Source organism: Megachile rotundata, chromosome 8 (genome assembly GCF_050947335.1).
Source record: "Megachile rotundata isolate GNS110a chromosome 8, iyMegRotu1, whole genome shotgun sequence".
Classification (NCBI taxonomy): domain Eukaryota; kingdom Metazoa; phylum Arthropoda; class Insecta; order Hymenoptera; family Megachilidae; genus Megachile; species Megachile rotundata.
The window spans coordinates 15,725,012-15,744,713 of NC_134990.1; the positions used below are offsets into that span (position 1 = coordinate 15,725,012).

Genomic DNA, 19,702 nt, shown 5'->3' on the forward strand with positions numbered 1-19,702 from the left:
ACAAAAGCTTCCTAAAGGCTTTAATAAAGAAAATAAAAAAAATGTCATTTTATGGAGAAAATTTGTGGCGCCATCTAGCGGTGAAACTGCGAACTAAACTGAAAAAACGTATGTCCGAACACGCGTTAAGGAAAAATATAAGAAGTAATATTTCGCAACTTCGACGACGCAGTATGCTTCTTTAGACATTTTAAAGCAATTTTTGTTGAATAAGTTATTCGTTTTTTTGCCTATTGAGCCCAGAAAATCAATTTTTATTAGGCCCTTTAACGCGTGTTCGGACATGCGTTTTTTCAGTTTAGTTCGCAGTTTCGCCGCTAGATGGCGCCACAAATTTTCTCCATAAAATGACATTTTTTTTATTTTCTTTATTAAAGCCTTTAGGAAGCTTTTGTTGCATTATTTTGCTTCTAATGCGATCACGTAACACTTTCTGAGCCTCGGAAGTACTCAAAGTTCGCTAATTTTCGAGAAAATCGCATTTTTATATTTTTGTAGTTCCAACTTTCACCGCTAGATGGACGCCAATTTTTTAGTCCATGTTTTGACCTATTTTTTTATTTTCTTTTCTAGCGGTCTGAGGAGGTTATTGTGGCAATATATAGGTTCTAAAGAGGTCATAGAACAATTTCTGACCCTCAGAAATACGTAAAAGTGCCTAATTTTGGAGAAAATTGAAATTTTAGTTTTTCGTAGTTCCAACTTTCACCGCTAGATGGACGCCAATTTTTTAGTCCATGTTTTGACCTATTTTTTTATTTTCTTTTCTAGCGCTTTTAGGAGGTTCTTGTGGCACCATATAGGTTTCAGAGAGGTCACAGATTGATTTCTGACCCTCAGAGGTACTTAAAATTCGCTAGTTTTCGAGAAAATCGAAATTTTAGTTTTTCGTAGTTCCGCCGTTCGCCGCTAGATGGCGCCACCTGTACCGTTTTGGACCGAATTCGACAAAAATTGATTTTCTGCCTTTATTAGGCATCAAAACGCATCAAACCCTAATAGAAATTTGTTTGTAAATGCCTCAGGAACCATACTACATCGCCAAAGTGCCGAAATATTCATTTTTTTATTTTCCTTATAGTCAATAAGGATCAGTTTTTTCGATGATTATTCCTCCGTGGCAAGTCCGATTAAAAAATTTTTTTCTTCTGTGTCCATCTGAATGTTCATACGCAAGTGCGTGCAAAATTTAATGAGAATTGGTTGAGTGGTGCATAAGAAAAACGCGGACAAAGAAGTTGCAAAGTCAAGTATAAGAGCAAAAAAATATTGATTCGGTAATTTTGAATATATTTGCATTTTATAAGTGCACTTGAAATCCCCGCGCAAAGTCGCGCTAACTCCTATGTGATCATGTACTCCTGATACCAAGGAGCATTCCCGAGCATCGGCGCACGCATCGAGCCTCGGTTCCCGCCAAAACCGCGTCACCTCTTATGCATTCATGCGCTCCTGATACTTCGCGCATGCGCAGTCAATCCGGATTCCTGCCACCTCCTGCTTCCTCCTATGCTATCATGTGTTCCTGATACCAAGGAGCATTTCCGAGCACCGGCGCACGCATCACGCGCCTTAGGTCCGTCAGTAGTACCACCTCCTTCGACCTCCTATCGCATCATGTGTTCCCATTACAAAAAAGTATTTTTCAGCCCAATTTGAACGTAGCGAGATCTGATATTTGGTATCGGTATTTCTAATGCTTCCACACAGCGTTGCGAATGAGAATACGAATATAACTCGAATTAATTTACGATATTTTTAATTTATTAAATTAATTTTTAATTACTTTATTTTATAATTTATTCGAATTTAGTGAAGGGATAGATGAATTGATTATACTCATATTTTTGATGAAAAAATAGTATATTTAACTTTATCAAATTATTTACAGTTCACAAGGAGGAAGTTATATGTATATACAAAACGAGTATCGCGCAACGTGTAATGTGACAATAACGAACAGTGTTTATACATACAAATATTTATAAATATAAATACCTATACGCGTATATACATAAATAGTGGTATAAACGGGTCGCATTCTTTATCTGACTAACTCACATTCAAAATACAATCATTAATCGCACATTATTATCTATCTTCTTTATTCCGTATACTTGAAATACGAAACAAGTTTATCATTCTTCTACAAGAATGCATATTCACAGGTGCTCACATTATTGCGCTCGCTCTAAAGTGAGAGGATTATCGTTTTTTACACTTGTCAGAAAGTTCATACAATATTTCGTTGTTCGCAAAAGTACATATAAACAGAATGTAGGAATGTTTGTAATACTGGCGGATCATTTCGTGAACGCAAGCTTACACGATAAATATATCGAACTGTCAATAGTAAAATATCACAATGCAGACGTCAAAAACATTCTTAGAACACATGTCTATTTCTAATAAAACATCTGTCGGTTATTTTAACCGCGTTAAAGCTCTGAAGGCATACAATTTGCGTCTTATTAGAAAGACACTCGTTCAATAGAGATAACATGACCAACGTCGCGTCTCTCAGGTTCGTTCACAGGTTCACTTTTAGTTTTCACTCCATCTTCGGGAGATAGTTCTAAACAAAGATTATCGTACGCGTATACGTTTGCTACCATATTAGGGTACTTTTCTTCCGAGATGGACGCGAACTTCTGTAGCGTAATGTTTTTCGGTTGCATGAAGATACTCGGCAAGGTCTGAATCGAAGCATTCGACTTTCGCTTACTGCAAAATCCGTTCTCTATCTGGTCGAGACTTCTGCCTCTGGTTTCGGGTAAAATGGTCAAGGCGAATATAGCTCCCAGAAGACTAGCCCCGCAGAATATCCACATCACCCATTCGATACCGACTAACGCACGCAGGTCAGGGTACATCTTGATCGTGGCGAACGATAACAGTTGTACCATGCTCGTAGTGATGCCTCCTAAGGGTCCTCTAAACCTCAGCGGATACAATTCGGAAGTCATCACCCAGGGTAACGTGAGGTATCCTATCATGGACGATCCTACGTGTCCTCCTATACAAGCTAAAGATACGATGGACGGCAGTTGAAACCTGCAAATAAATAAAATTGTACATTCGAGTTAAAAATAGTTTAAAGTCAATGAAGGTACGCAAACAGTCGTTTAACAACCTAACGCTAACTAGAACCGTGTAAGGCTTGTGACCAGAAAATGAACGGTTACATATCGAACGGTTTACAATAATTATTCTGAACTTGGTGTTTCGATCAAACGTTTCAATCGAAAGGGAATAACTCTAACCTGAAGGCCAAAGCAACGCCTACAGCAGAGATCGTCATTCCTAGGCCACTGACGAAGGCCAGCGCTTTTCTGCCGAAGCTGTTCGCGAGCCCAGCACCGGCGATCGATGCGAACAACCTGATCACACCGACTCCGACGCTCGCCGAGTATTCGTTCAAGTCGATGCCGATATCCTTGAGAACATTCACGGCGTAGAACAAGATTATGTAGATCCCAGACATTTGTTGCAGCGTGAAGAACGCGAGTAGAACGAGGAAAGGCTTCCAAACGCTGGGCATGTGAAGGGCTTTCAACAGACTCTCTTTCTTCTCCTCTCTCTTCGTGTTCGTTTCGCATAATTCTTCGTACTCCTTGTCGGTAGTTAAGCCTGGTCCTCGTAACCACAACAGAGACTCTTTCGCTTCCTCCTTTCGTCCTCGAGCGATCAGCCAGCCAGGGCTTTCCGGAATCATGCTGTCCAAACAGAAAATTCAAAGTTTACGTCGAACGAGCAACTTACAGACGTGTTTTGAGTGGCAATTACCGTGTTAGTGCCAAGGAGAGAATCGCTGGCCCGATGCTGATCGCGGCGGCTCTCTGCCATGTGGTCAGAGCTCCTAACGTGTAGATCATTAGGACACCCAGGGAAACTAACACGGGACCGCAACTTCCTAGCCAGGCTCGCTGGTTTGGCGCTGCTGCCTGAAATAGATACTTCATTATTATAGATCCTTTATTAATAACGTAGAAATTTAGGAGTAAGTATTCAAACAAAGGAAGCTAGCTACTGCATCATTCAAGTACAGTTAGAACTTTGGGAGTCTCTTACAAATATCTTTATAAGTAGCAGTCTGAAATAGAGATTCTTTATTAACACGTAGAAATTTAGGAGTAAGTATTTAAACAAAAGGAAGCTAGCTACTGCATCATTCAAGTACAGTTAGGACTTTGGGAGTCTCTTACAAGTATCTTTCTAAGTAGCAGCCTAAAATAGAGATTCTTTACTAATAACGTAGAAATTTAAGAGTATGTATTTAAACAAAGGAAACTAACTACTGCATCATTCAAGTACAGTTAGGACTTTGGGAGTCTCTTACAAGTATCTTTCTAAGTAGCAGCCTAAAATAGAGATTCTTTATAAATAACGTAGAAATTTAGGAGTAAGTATTTAAACAAAGGAAGCTAGCTACTGCATCATTCAAGTACAGTTAGGACTTTGGGAGTCTCTTACAAGCATCTTTATAAGTAGTAGCATCAATGTACGAAGGGTCAAAGTGTTTCTGTTCTTACAACACAAAATGTATCTGCTGTTCAAAAGTTTTAGTGACCCACAATAATTTCTGTAAGCGTTCTAAGTGTCCCCTCGAGACTCAACTCGTGACCATGTATGAAAGCGATCCGAAAACGGAAGTAGATCGCTTACCTCGCTGACGTAAAGGTAAAGGCCGTTAGCCATACCCATGCCAATTCCACCGATGAATCTGCCTATGTATAACATGGGCACGTTCTTCGACAAAGCTATCAGCAGCCAACCAGCGGCATGCGGTAAGCTGGCGAGCGCGATAGCGGATCGTCGACCGAACCATTCGGCGCAGAGTCCAGCGATCACCGCTCCTAGGGGATTGGAGATCACTCCCAAAGATGCGATCCACGAGGTCTCCGATACGTCCGCGAACTCGCTCTCCAACAGTTTCGGGATCAGAATCGCGCTGAACCCTTGGCCAAGTCCCACGGATATCTGGCCGGAATGAGCTGCCAGTCCTGCGAATATCTGTAAAGGAAATTCATTGAAACGAGCACGTACGAAAAAGCGTGAGAGATTTCGGCGATGTCGTCAACCCGATGAACCAATTAGGATTTACGTCTCTCGTGACGCGATACGTGGTCGGAAATCGGTGGTAAGTTCCGCGAACGTGAGTTGAAATAATCAAAGCGTTCACGTAACGATACTCTTTTGGAAACTTTAAGAGATAACGCCAAATTCTTTCGAATCATAAACACTATCGACTTTGATCTTCTGTAGGAATATTTTTAATTACCGCCACATTAATTCCTTGACCTTCGACTTCACGTAACACGTGGCATAGTAAGATACTCTTTTGGAAACTTTGTCAAATTTTTTCGAATAATAATTCTTTCGAATCATAAACACTAATAACTCTGATCTTCTGCAGGAATCTTTTTAATTACCGCCACGTTAATTCCTTGACCTTCGACTTCACGTAACATGAGGCATAGATAAACAATTAGCATAAGATTCTCGATAGATAACAATGAATTTCCTTCAGAAAGCGTACGCTTCGAAACTGTCTCATAACGCGCGGAGACGAAAGGAAACTAGTTTCTTTGGAGGTCGGCGCGAAGGTTCGAGTTCGCTCGGAGCGAACATCGATCTAAAAAGTGTCACGATCGTGCGGAAAGTGATTCGCGTCGTTGAAGAATCTCGAAAATCCCCGTTGAGCGGAAGGAAGGACGGGACCGGCGACGTTTATTTGCTCTCCCTTCGCTGGCCTCGTTTTCAACAGAAGCCTGGAGAGATGTTCTCGACAGATACGTCGAATCGCAATAATTACCGGACAGATTGCAATCGTTCAAGTGCATTGTTATTACGTTGCGTACACACGTGGATGCCAGTTTTTCGTTTTTTTCTTCCCTAACTATCGAGCTCGATTTCGTTATCTTCGCGTTCAAGATCTACATTCCTCGTCGATAGCTTTCAGAAAAGAATTATTAACGTTCAGAAGAATTGCTCGGAAGAATTGTCAGTTTGTATGAAACACTGTTAAACAAGATATGCCGAAGCAATTCATGTTACAACGCATTATGAATTTCTGACAAACACGTCTACAGCTGCGTCAACATGCAAAATTTTTCTTAAATACAAACTATGTGTCATATCTTATGAATCGACAATTGTAGGCGTCGCCTTACTGTCGATAGCTCTTGATAAGTAACGAGTATAATTAATTGTCTTACACCTTTCTGCTGACCGGAGTAAAGCAGCTTCCACCATAATTTTACTCGGGTAATCATCTTGTCCGTCTATCGGTGTCCGCAACTGAAAAAATATACAAACGACTTACGATTTTATTGAAATAAAAAGAACGAGTTATTAGCAATTTTGGAAGGAATCGTACGCAACAGAGTTTCCATCAAATTTTGAATGAATCCATGTTTGGTTAGATATGGAATTTATATTAGAATTATAATTTGAAAACCGATAAGGTAGCACGAGGGCTAAAAAATTCGGGGCGAAGTTAAGCGACTTTTACAAACACTTTTCGACAATGCCTGACGAATTGAATAATAGTTGAACCATTAACCATTTAACCCTGCACGGTTTGAAACACGGGAGGAACACACTGATCTCGTGTCTCGTGAGTCACGAGACGTGCGTGATTTTCTACCACGTCACAGTCACGCTTCCCGTACAATTCGCACGTGAGTCGCAATTTCTCTATTAGCGAATTTACTTGGTCATTATGTGCGGCGATTAATCCAGGGTTGATTCACCGTCCATGTAACAGATTCGATCGCGAACGATCGTTAAAACTTTCCGTCATTTCGGTGCAATTTTCTTTTCTAACCCTCTCGAAGTTATTCCCGAGGTTTACTACGCTCCGTAAAAATATAAGTTGCGTAATAAACATTGCATAAAACAAATTGACGTTAACGATCGAATTGTTGGAAAAATAAAGTGCAAAACGTTGGATGTTCCCATAGCAATCACGGTATTAATTGTCTTTATGTTTCAAATGTAAATTCTTATAATTATTACGTTCATAATTAATCTGTTCAGTCGCAGAGTAATTACGCTGAAATATATTCTAAATACTAACGCGTAAATTCCGACAATCTTGAGAAAACTCGTAATCGCATTATAGTAATCGAACTGATCACAGAATTACGATTCTATTACCTTTAGCTTCCTTCAATTCGAGTCACTGTTTTTACAATATTCCGAAACACAAAAACGTAGGCAACGTGACACACCGAAGATATTGCATAAAACACGTTTTGCGAGCGGTGTCGTGCAAAGCTGCAATTACAAAGATCGCTGACGTTTCGAAGCCTAGAACGCTGATTTGTTGCACGTAAAACCGATACGCCTTCGAATAACGAATTCGATTCGCGCAATGAAAAGCGAGCGTCGGTATCATCCTTTATACGAGTTGAAAAAGGTGTCTCGGACGAGTTACGTTTCAAGAACAAACCACCTTTTGTTTTTCCTAAATCTTGCAATATTTGAACGTTTTCGTGCAATCGGATATCGGCCACTTCTGCTTACTGATTGGACGACAATCGAACCACTGTCCAAATAACTGATATCATTCTTGATTATTCATAAAATACACAGAGCTATCTGAGAATATAGTGGATCTCTGTTTTCTTTTTAAATATACCACAGTCCCGATATTCTTAGAAATTACAATATAATACTAATAGGTTTTAAAAGCAGACACTTTGTAATATCGCGAAGTTGTCTCGAGGCTTGGCACGCATTTAATTCATTGGCACGTATTTAATTTTTAATCGCACGACGACTGCAACCTGATCATTAATTGTAAACGGTTGTTCTTTGCAAATATTTTGCGAGCAGACGATCCACGGAGGAAGGGTTACGCTGACGCCACAGTAGAAATAACCACGATTAGTCAGACACGCGATAATACACCACGTTTTGCAGTGTATCGATGATATTAAAGATTCGTTTTTTAATTTCAAATTCACTATCTTACGCAATTTCAATCTTACGCTACTTCTTCGATTACGAAATAGCATAACAAGTCAGAATCGATCGACGTTCGAAAGAAGGTTGAGATATATTCTATTCTAATTCGAGATGCAATTTTGTTTTCGAGCATGTTTACAAACTGCTATTTTTACCACTTGGCTTCGCAAAACTCGATTTGCTGAAAGTCACCGATTGCAAGGAACACATTTACAAGCGACACAAATATCGTCTTCAAAAAGCCTACCTTAATCCCTTAACAATCCTTCCTCCTTAAATTACAAAGTCCTCATCGCGCATTCGAGCCATTTCCAACCGAATAAAAGTATTTTCACGGTAAGAGAAGTATCACTTAGCATTCACTTTGCAAGGATGTTCCGCGTCTGGACTTTACCGCGGAACTATCTGTAAATCCGCTAGCCGGTAAGGTATACGTGGATCACCGATGAGTTCGTAAGTAACGTTGCAAGTGGAATCAAGTTATTTTGAACGCGACAGTGTCCCCGCCAGGAAGTTTATTCTTCCGCATTAAAATCGCGACGACGATTGTTACGTGTACACGTGTTTCCCGGTCACACCGACGGCTCGAACACGCACCAGCTCCGACGTGGCTTTTTTCGCACTCGGCACTGAGATGATTTTCGCCCGCGCGTTCGCATTTATAGTCGCGTGAACGCGCCTCTCTCAAAATGACGCTTCGCCAAGCGAAGCGCCCTTCCAGGGCCGTCTCGAGGTCTCCCAGTTTCCCTCGTCGATACTTGACAAACTTCCCTCGACTCTTATAGTCATCGATCCTTCGATCGATCTATAATTAGACGATACAATTATGTACGAGTGACGGCCGATACGATACTGATTTTCGGTAATTAACAGGGGAGACCGCCGGAATTTTCAATTAGCAAACTTCGCAGTTTTATATCGCTGTGACCATGCAATTCAAATACTAGTCTTCAAGTTTGAATACTAATTTTTAAGCTCAAATAATGATCTTCAAGTTTAAATACTAATCTTCAAATTCAAATAATAATCTTCAAGGTCAAATACTGATCTTCAGGTTTAACTATTAATCTTCAAGTTCAAATACTGATTTTGATGGTTCAAACACTAGTCTTCAAGTTTAAATACTAATCTTCAAGCTCAAATAATGATCTTCAAGTTCAAATATTAATCTTCAAACTCAAATAATAATCTTCAAGTTCAAATACTGATCTGGAAGTTCAAATACTAGTCTTCAAGTTCAAATACTAATCTTCAAGCTCAAATAATGATCTTCAAGTTCAAATATTAATCTTCAAACTCAAATAATAATCTTCAAGTTCAAATACTGATCTGGAAGTTCAAATACTAGTCTTCAAGTTCAAATACTAAACTTCAAGCTCAAATAATGATCTTCAAGTTCAATTATTAATCTTCAAATTCAAATAATAATCTTCAAGTTCAAATACTGATCTGGAAGTTCAAATACGAGTCTTCAAGTTCAAATACTAAACTTCAAGCTCAAATAATGATCTTCAAGTTCAAATACTAGTCTTCAAATTCAAATAATAATCTTCAAGTTGAAATACTGATCTTGAACTTCAAATACTAGTCTTCAAATTTAAATACTAAACTTCAAGCTCAAATAATGATCTTCAAGTTCAAATACTAGTCTTCAAATTCAAATAATAATCTTCAAGTTGAAATACTGATCTTGAAGTTCAAATATTAGTCTTCAAGTTTAAATACTAATCTTCAAGCTCAAATAATGATCTTCAAGTTCAAATACTAGTCTTCAAATTAAAATAATAATCTTCAAGTTGAAATACTGATCTTGAAGTTCAAACACTAGTCTTCAAGTTTAAAAACTAATCTTCAAGCTCAAATAATGATCTTCAAGTTCAAATACTAGTCTTCAAATTCAAATAATAATCTTCAAGTTGAAATACTGATCTTGAACTTCAAATACTAGTCTTCAAATTTAAATACTAAACTTCAAGCTCAAATAATGATCTTCAAGTTCAAATACTAGTCTTCAAATTCAAATAATAATCTTCAAGTTCAAATACTGATCTGGAAGTTCAAATACTAGTCTTCAAGTTTAAATACTAATCTTCAAGCTCAAATAATGATCTTCAAGTTCAAATATTAATCTTCAAATTCAAATAATAATCTTCAAGTTCAAATACTGATCTTCAAATTCAAATAATAATCTTCAAGTTCAAACACTGATCTTCAAGTTCAACTATTAATCTTCAAGTTCAAGTAATCCTGCTATTAGTCACTCACGATAACCCGAATAATTTGAGTATCGAATAAGGGCAGAACTTTGCGCAAGTAACCGAGTCTCGAAACCGTTCGTTGCGCCGTTTAACCTTTCACGAAAGATCGGTTTTTCCTGGTAATTCGTAATCTTCAACTTTCAACGACTGACAAAACAATAGGCTTATTTTTTGCACCTAGGTCCGCGATCAACTATCTTTCTGAGAAGTTATAACTTTTAAGAGATTGTCATCGCGTTAGAATCTGCGGTTGCTAAAATTTTCCGGGAAACATTTTTCTATCCACCTCGATGACTACCCACCTTGGAACTGTGTGAAAAATCTTTTCCTAACGGATTTCGGAACGAGTCTAACGAAACAGTCTAACAGAGTTCTGATAATTCACTAATGGAACGTTACGTTCGGAGCTTGTTCGCTAAACTGCTTCTGTTCGTGCTTACGATCTGTTCGCACGTTTACCGGTAAAAGGTACTATTACATTACCTATTCACGACAAAAGGTACGACCTCCATAGTGATTGTAACACTCGCTCGCGGTAAAAAGTGAAGTTAATAACAACAGGTAGGTCGCGACCGGTGCTGGATGTCGAAAGACGATTTATTGAGAAATGCCTTTAAATTAAATCGATGGCCTAAATCAGGATCGAGGAAATTTTCTTCGAGTATTGTCTGTGATTTGCATCGTTTCTTGTGTGTAAAATAAACACCGTTAAGTGACCATGTGTCTGATCACTCGTCTAATACTACTTGCAGGGGAATAATTGTTAAATCATCGAAGTCTTCGGCAAACTTTCAAAGAGTGTAACTTTGATCTCCAAGATCCGTAGATAATATTTTTATGAAGCATCCAAAACATCGACTGCGAGTATTTATCGATTATCCCTTTACGATCGCTATTTCTCCGAATCACAATTGTTATGCGATCACCGGGACCTTCGTTCTCTACTTGACCTAAAAATCTCGCAATTTGCGGATGCATCTTTGCGTCGTAAAGGAACGAAAACCTCGGTAGACTCGTTTCTTTATTCGCAAAAGTAGGTTTATTTTTGATTCTTCGACTGTTATTTCACGGCCAACCCACGCAGCATATATCTTTTCGAGTCGACTTGTAAACGATATCAAAACACCGTCGTCAACTTGCGTGAAGCTACACCCGAGGGAACATGGCCCTTGAATAATGTAAATTCTGAATGCAGCTGCGTGACGAAATGTTGCAATCGTGTTACGAGTCGATTCGAAGACGAAGTTAGGAAGATGGTTACTAATCGGTTGACCGGATGCAATGTCAATTGAAAAAGTGTTCTCGATTTAGCAATTAGTACAATTATTACTATGATATGACTCTAATCTAATCTTTTGATTACGCGTTATCTGTACATCCTTTGTTTCGATCTTTTTACGTTAGATATCTGTTTCTTGGTTTTCCCTGTAAATCTGATACTTTAATTATCGAGTATCGATTTACCTGAAAATGTTCACTTCTAAATTATCGAGAATCTTGTGCGGATCTAAATAAAATATAAAATGAGAATTTTCCATTGTTACAAAGATTATTTCTGGTATGCGTTATTTTTACAACGAACTTTTTCAAGGTACCCTTCTAACGACGCCAGCAATAAATCGTGTTCATCGTTGAATCGTTGATCATCGTATTTTTTATTTCTTTCTCTCGATCGCTCTCTTTTTTGTCTGTTTTTCTTTCTTCGACATACTTTTCTTATAGCCAACGATTATCCAGTTATTCGGTCGATTCTTTTGTCATCGTTCTGCTTTTTCTCCGACTAGGACTTTCCGATGTATGAATTTTAAAACAGTCTGCGTACGATCGGCACGCGTTCAACGGGATTTTTTTCCTAACGGACGTTATCGATCTAATCTGATCAGCACAATCGATTCATACTTTTGCCACGGATGATTAATCGATTTACTTTTTACGCTGTTATTAGATATCCTCTTTTTTGCACCAGAAATCCCTGCTTTGTATGCAATTTATATAGCGGAAAATCCTTTGTAGATCTATCAGCTGTAAATCAAAAGAATTGAAATGTAAATTAATAATTCCGCAAATTTAAATAAATAAATACCCATTACAGCCTTGCGTGCAAATGCAATTTACTTTAACGAGACGAGTATCTTTGATCTGCACAAAGTTAGCGATCCTAATTATTACACGCTTTACGTAACATTAGCATAGATAAACGTTAGAATTAGCAGCGTCGAATAAATCAAAACGTGTTGACAAGAATATTGATTCCGGTCTCCAAAATCATGGAAACGACCTTACGTAAGGTTAGTAGGTGAGAGTATCTAGCGGAGGCTGTGTTAATCTTTTTCTTCGGGAACCTGTCTTTCTCCTTCGTGACCTTGCCATTGATCGGCCACGATGTGAATGAACGAAAGTCGGACTTGGACCAGGAAACACGTACAAGGACTCAGGAAGCTATCCTCATGACGAATGTTTTTTATGCAAATCAAAATTGCCCTTCCGTTTCCGATTACGTTGACCTTATATCTTTTTTCTTTCGATCTCCTTGTACATTTCGAAAACGATTAGTAATGCGCCAGAATATCGTTCGTATTCCATTTTGCACGACGCATTTTAATCGCTTTGGAACCAGTTTCTGGATACTCGAACGACGTACGTGCCGACGTGCATCCACGTAATCGAGTAATTATAATTAACGTAATGGTATATAATCGAGCCGTGCAAACAGATGAAAAAGATTGAAAAAAAAAAAAATGTTTTCGTTCAACCTTCTTTACCGGTGTCAAAATTTGTTTGTCTAGAACGAGTATTTTCGTGAAAGAGATATAAAGTAACAAAAAAGTAACGATAACTCCAGAGTATTGTACATAAGAAGCTATTACGTACTGGAATAATTAACTCGATCTCAATCACGTTCATAACGTCACTCTGTTACGTTTCTCTGACTATACAACACGTTCAATTATGCTAAACACTCGCGAGTCGTTGCATAATAACCGTTTTAGTGAATCCTCCGGGTGATTATCTTACTATCCGTACTTTTTTATGCACCGATCATGACCTATTCATCGTTCCTCGCGATAACGTCCAGCGGAAAATTATTTATTAGAACGAATGATCCAGAAGGCGAACCACTTAGTCGCGGATAAATTGTTCGACGCCTTTCTTGCCTGCAAAACGATATCACGTAAGACTGATGTAATACGAAACTATTCAAACAATACATCGCTGAGCAATTGTCGTAACTCCAGTGAAATCGAGACAATTAATCTGCATCTTTGATTGCTCCAAATGGAATCACGATGAAATTTTAATCGGTGTAAATTTTCAGACGATTAATGACCGACGGTTTTTTGTAACATTAATCAGTGGTAGAAAACTCTTTCGATAGAAAACAATAGGGGTTGCACAAACTCACCCTAGGTGAGCGTCCCACGGCGGCCATCTTGGTTGTCTAGAGCAGCGTCCGTCACTAATGCACCTTCGAAAATTCGACTTTATTCTGTACAGAGTATTTATTGCTATCTGAAGCGACCAGAGAACCTTGTAGGGAAGACTATTGATGAGTGCTGTACTCGTAGAAACATCATTTTCGCAATGTTCAAGCGTTAAAGTCGTATCGCCTTCGCACATTGGTGTGAGAGAGACAAATTTTTGTAAATTTGACTTTAACGTTTGAATATTGCGAAAATGATGTTTCTACGAGTACAGCACTCATCAATAGACTTCCCTACAAGGTTCTGTGGTCGTTTCAGATAGTAATAAATACTCTGTACAGAGTAAAGTCGAATTTTCCAAGGTGAGACAGACGCTGATCTAGGCAACCAAGATGGCCGCCGCGGGACACTCACCTTAAACTACATTCTCCTTAATTTTTTTCCCCAAATTCCACTAAACTTGAGCCTTTCAAATAAACATATACCCTCCTCATTTCCTAGTTTCCTCCCATAACAAAGGTTGAAGCCAAGGAAGTTTTTCGAAATAGAAACCGCAAAACTAGCGTTAATAAAAGATCGTGCGGTGCAATTACCTTTTCATTTCAACGAAACACTCGGGTAATCAGTCTGTATCTCTTTAACCAAGAAGTTTCGAGGGACGCAGGAAGGGAGGGATAATTGGCAACGGAGTTGTCGTGGATGTCACTTTGATTCGCGAGTTAATATCCCTCAACGATTCGAAATACCGGCATTATAAACGGAGATTGAAATTCGAGAATGAAGAATGTTACGTTGAATGTAACGAGGAAGTTTCGATTCCTTTGTCGTGTTTCGGCGTTATTCTGGTTGAACTGAAGATTAACATGCAGAAAACAGGAAGCGTGGAATAAGCTTTGATTTAAAAAAGCATCGGTGATTCCGTGGGGAAACGTTACGCGATACTTTTAAAGCGATGATTACTGAGATAAGCATCGATTTTGAAGGGGCTAATTAAATTAAAAAAGAAGAAATAATAACGGAAAAATACTAGAAAATTCTGAAAATATGAACAATGTATTAGATTTCATTTGATGTCATTATGCAACACAGTGATGCACCTATGATAGAAGCAACTATGATAACATTACAATATAACATGTAATCGTACGTAATGGTTTTTTAGATTTTTTCATTTTTTCAATCGTTTCTAATTTCCGTGTTCCTCGAACATCTTGTACGCCGTTTGAAAACAAGTTAATTTTTAACCGAGCAGTGAATAAAAGCTTTAAAAAAAAGAGTGAACAAATTTTAAAAAGATTTTAGAGAAAATTATAATATTGAAAGCTACGAATATTTAATGAACGTTTCGTCAAATCGCAATACGATCATTAAACGTAAGAATCAATTTTTGTAATTGCATAATTATTACATCACTGTCGAGTCTCAAATCCCTGGGACTGAATATTACGTCGTGATTAACTTTGTTCTCAGATTAAGGCGGAAATCGATCACGATTGATTTACATCCACTAACAACCACTCTATGATTTATCGTCGATCGATTACTTTCGCGCTCGCGATCGAAACTGCCAAACCAATTGTCAGCAGAAACTTTCTAAATCTGTTGAGTGGAATAAAACTTTCGCTCGAGCGGTTGCGCTGTTTCATAAAATCATTAGCATCGTTTACAACTATACTTCACTGTGATCTTTCTCAACGGAGTCTTAATCTTGTACAGGCGCCTCACGCTGCATGGCAAACTCCTGTCAATAAAAAATTTTGTTATTTACAAAGATTTGATAAAAAAATAAGACTTCATTAACTATCTATAATCACCTTTTGTTTCATAATTGAACACTATTATCATTAGTGGAATTTTCATAAAAATTAAGCCTGTTATAATTACAAAAAGGATCGAGGCTAATTAAGAATCTTGTAATTCTTAATTGAGTAAAGAATACAAGATTATTCATTCCACAATACGATCGATAATTGTGCCAAGATTTTTTCAGAATCAGTCGGATTGTGCAGGTCGGGTCTGAGAAACGAATACCTGAATTACATAATAACGAGTATACGGGTAATCGACACGATGAAGAGAAGAAAAAGGAAAAACAACAAGAGACAAACAACGATCGAAGATCGATTCTCCGGGAGGAAGTGATTCAAGAGACTTCTAAAGAGGAAGCGCAGAAATAGCGTGTACTCGCGCAAATCTTCCGTAAGTTTGCCGCGGAAAACGCTGTAGAGCATTATGCAAGATGCTCGAGGCAACCTTGGCAATGACCACTAACTATGAGTTGCGTTACCGCAGATGTATGTCCATCAATAATAATAAAAATAATAATAATAATAATAATCGTACACGATTCGATCGTGACAGTTTCTTCTGCTTTCCAGCGTCTCACGCAAAAAGAAAACGCCTTCGTCTACTTCTTACTTATCTTGTTAACAACATAAACGACTCGTGCGCAACATTTTGTTTTTGTACTTCATTGACAGGCTATTATCGATTGTATAACAATATGTCTTGTGTCTTATGCAAGAACTGGTGAAAGCATTTTGTAATTAAACTATAATCTAGTTCGAGGAAATCTTGTCAACTGAGATTGATAAAATTTATCGAAACAAAAGTCTAATGTTTTTAATGGCGATGAATTGTTTCTGCAGAAACTGATTAGTCGTAACGTAATCTTTTAAGTAAACATCTTATTGAAAAATTCTTACATTGTATAAATCTTTTACTTCGACTCAAACTGAATTTAATTGTGCATCGTTCATTTTTTTCCAGTTGATTTGCCAATTTATTTCATTAATGGTAGAATTACTGATCGAACTAACGTGTAAGACCGACATAATGAATTGAAAGAATTACGTTTTAATTTCCTTGTTGAAACGGAAAGAAAATTGCTGCGATTCTTTGCATCAACATAGACAAAGTACACAATAGATTAAACCAATTAGCTAATTGTTTTGTTTCATACTCTTGGGGCTGTAGATGCTACTTACCATTTTCGTGTCGCGTTCTGTTATATCAACTGGGATTAACATTGTATTGCAGCGCTCTTGGTGGCAGGAATTGAAATTTAAAGCGCTTCTTGAAAATTCTAAACTGAAAAATCAAAATTTTTTACTTCCCTTCCAATTAATAATTTGCCTTAAAAGAGCAAAAAGTTAACTTAAAAATGAATGAAAAATTACATGTAGAAGCAGCGAATCATTTGAGCATCAATCTGCTGAATTACGTTGCGAGTAGTACGAATCAATAATCGGTGAGTCCGATATTTTATGGTTCTTCTGGTCATTATCCTGTAGGGTGAATGGCGTAATGGTTGTAGGCGATATATTATTTATATTTTTACGTATATACGTTTCATATGGATGCAATCATGCAAGCGGGAAGAAGGCTGGGACATAATGACTGGCATTAGCATAAATCCCAATGTACCAGTCTGAAGGGATAATTAAAAAGTCAAAATTTGGTATCCCATTGGCAAACGTTACTTCGTTTATTTTCCAACATTTCCTTTTGCAATAATATCTGCTCTTCAAGAGAAGACACCTATGCACAAGAAGTACAATTCCCTTGTGATCCTTGAAACATATTGTCTATTGAAGAAATTCGTATGAAAAAGCAGTTGACTGCCATAGAATCAACTACAAATAGTTTTTATTATAGTTTCTATTTGACAGCTATTAATTGTAATGCTTACTTTGTACAATATTTGGGTGCACTATGTATATAAATCAACTGTAACAGATTCAAATGAATTATACTGTTCCCTCATCCATCATTTTCCTATATTCTTTGATGTACGTGAATTTCATAGCTCTATGATAAGAATATGCTGGATAATCCTGATGATCCTTGATATTATCGATAAATTGATTATGTAGCAATCGCAATCTCCTTTTTGCATCGGTAATTTCCAAATAGGCAAGAAGCTTCTCGTATTCTTGCTGTGGGTTTGGAAACACGTATCTTGCAAGGAATCTTGTAATTGGAGACTATAACAACATATATGAAGATGCAATTAATTTTTATATACTTTGCACTATGAAACATTTTTTAACCATATCCTTACTCGAAAATATTCCCATCGTTGTGGAACATAATCTTCTGGTATTTCTTCTAGTGTTGCAGGGCCTATAAACACGTTTGCATAGAAAATAATCAGAGCAACAGGTATAGCACCCACGAAAAAGTAGAAGTGTATCCAATCCTTGGTTTTATGCCATTGCCAGCGACTTGCATGTATAGGTATTGTTCGATGCTCTGACATGCATCTTAGACTTCCTGCAGAGGAAGAAATTACATTAGCTAACAGCTACTTATTAGACCTGTATTCAATGTATGACATGTAATTATCAATTCTAATATTTATACTGACATATTGTCATTTCTTTTCAAACTGCATGAATTAATTTCCAAACTATAACCTCTATTTGGGAAATGAATTATAGGTCTTACAAATGATCAGTAATCTCTATATTGAATAACATTATTTCGCATATCTTATCATCGATACGAAACGAAACGAGCAAGACGAATAGACAAAAATTACTTAAATTCGTTGTTTTCGAACGTTGCGTAACAAAACACTGTCGGTTTTCAGATAACTCTATTATCCATGAAACTGGCACAATTGTTTCTACCTGTTTGTTTATTAAGTAATGGACTATTCTTATTCAGCAGTTTTGTCAGTAATCCATTAGTTTGTAACAATTTTTGATTATTTCCGAATAATAATCTACTGAACACTGCCATTTTTACTCCCGAATTCTATCGAACGGAAGAGTTACGTACTGCCAAGTTGTTCTCGCAGTACTATCTTACCGACTGCGCTTACCACACTGAGCCGCGAAATTTTAAGCAACAAACAATCGAACGATAACGTGCATCTGTTTCCATCATTGTTGAAAATATAGAATTGAATACACAGAAATATTTAATATGTTTTCGTTTATCAAATTACACTTAAAATTCCTTGTTTTAAATTCGTTTTGAAAAAGTTTCATATTGTAAGCTAATTTAAAAAAAAAGAAGTTTATTTTTTTGACGTTGTGTACAAACAGCAAACAGAAGAAGTTTGCGTGGAGCTTTCGCGAAACTATGTAATCTAAACGTATGTTTAACGTTGACAATGGTAGGTCAAGTGAGTAATTGAACCCGAGAAATGATTCTAAATTACAAACACTCGTGTATCCTCGTGATCACGTTCTTCACAAAACGAAAACCAGTGATACGCAGCATAATAACAATTAATTCCAGCAAACAGAGGAAACGAAATTTCGTCTGATTTTCGTTTACTAATATTGACAATGCTGTATCCCAATTTTTAATCCTATTTGCTCAGTATCGCAGTGGAAACGGACGTGTGTAATCACAGACATAGAAAACTTTAATTAATAAAGATAATTAAAATTATACATTTCAGTTAAGCTTTCAATCTGTTACTGTTTTCTTAGTTATTTAATTTATACAAAAATCTTATTATAATTCGCAATAAAAGTTAATTACTCTTTCAGTATTATTTATACAACTGCTTAATATTATTTACTCATTAAACGAATTTTTATCGAAGATGCTCGTCTGCGGATCAAAGTACAATCATAGGAGTCGAATAATCTCGATCATTGCTCATACTCGAGCATTCAATCGATACATGATACCCATTCAATCAGTGTATCGATCGTACCGATTGAAATTGTTCACTCGCATCGTGTTACAGTAAATTTTATAAACATTTTCTTCGCAAACCAGAAGAATCAAATGTTCCAGAACGTATTTCAATCCGGTCCTGTTGAATCAATTTCAAACGTGTCCGCTGATCAGCTGATCGTTAGTAAATTTCACACAGAAGACTAATACTAATTAGTCCGAAGATAGCGAGACAACCAGTTTATTCGAACGTTCGAATGTAAATCATACGATAAAACTCGTGTGGAATCTTTCAAACTGTCTCGTTATCTGTACCAGTTGACAACATCGTATAATGTTTATATCGAAAGTCTTATTTTATAGCATCTGTACAGACCTTGCGACACGATAATCCTCCTGCACTTTTTA

The 19,702-nt window shown here is 37.3% G+C and overlaps 2 protein-coding genes across 9 annotated transcripts; both read right to left on the reverse strand.

Moving 5' to 3' along the window:
* Positions 1–1,844: 1,844 nt before the first annotated feature.
* LOC100878705 (facilitated trehalose transporter Tret1) lies at positions 1,845–16,747 on the reverse strand. Of its 4 annotated transcripts, XM_012284227.2 has the most exons (7): positions 16,642–16,743; positions 11,815–12,254; positions 6,219–6,300; positions 4,666–5,013; positions 3,787–3,944; positions 3,264–3,716; positions 1,845–3,054 (listed from the first exon to the last, which is right to left on the reverse strand). In XM_012284227.2, the coding sequence occupies exons 3-7, from the start codon at positions 6,273–6,275 to the stop codon at positions 2,472–2,474; spliced, it is 1,599 nt and encodes a 532-aa protein (XP_012139617.2). In that variant the 5' UTR covers positions 6,276–6,300; positions 11,815–12,254; positions 16,642–16,743; the 3' UTR covers positions 1,845–2,471. The 4 variants fall into 4 exon arrangements, with proteins under 4 accessions (XP_012139617.2, XP_012139615.2, XP_003702933.2 ...); XM_012284225.2 differs by lacking the exon at positions 11,815–12,254 and having other exon boundaries at positions 16,642–16,747; XM_003702885.3 differs by lacking the exons at positions 11,815–12,254; positions 16,642–16,743 and adding an exon at positions 8,222–8,620.
* A 363-nt stretch (positions 16,748–17,110) lies between these two features.
* ND-SGDH (NADH dehydrogenase (ubiquinone) SGDH subunit) lies at positions 17,111–18,472 on the reverse strand. Of its 5 annotated transcripts, none has more exons than XR_013038919.1 (4): positions 18,289–18,472; positions 17,718–17,929; positions 17,346–17,640; positions 17,111–17,194 (listed from the first exon to the last, which is right to left on the reverse strand). XR_013038919.1 is itself a non-coding variant. In XM_003702884.3 (3 exons), exons 1-3 carry the CDS (start codon positions 18,398–18,400, stop codon positions 17,404–17,406), a joined length of 561 nt encoding a protein of 186 aa, XP_003702932.1. In that variant the 5' UTR covers positions 18,401–18,472; the 3' UTR covers positions 17,111–17,403. The 5 variants fall into 5 exon arrangements, 1 of the variants encoding a protein (XP_003702932.1); XR_001095861.2 differs by having other exon boundaries at positions 17,111–17,226; XR_001095860.2 differs by having other exon boundaries at positions 17,111–17,241.
* Between the last annotated feature and the right edge of the window lie 1,230 nt (positions 18,473–19,702).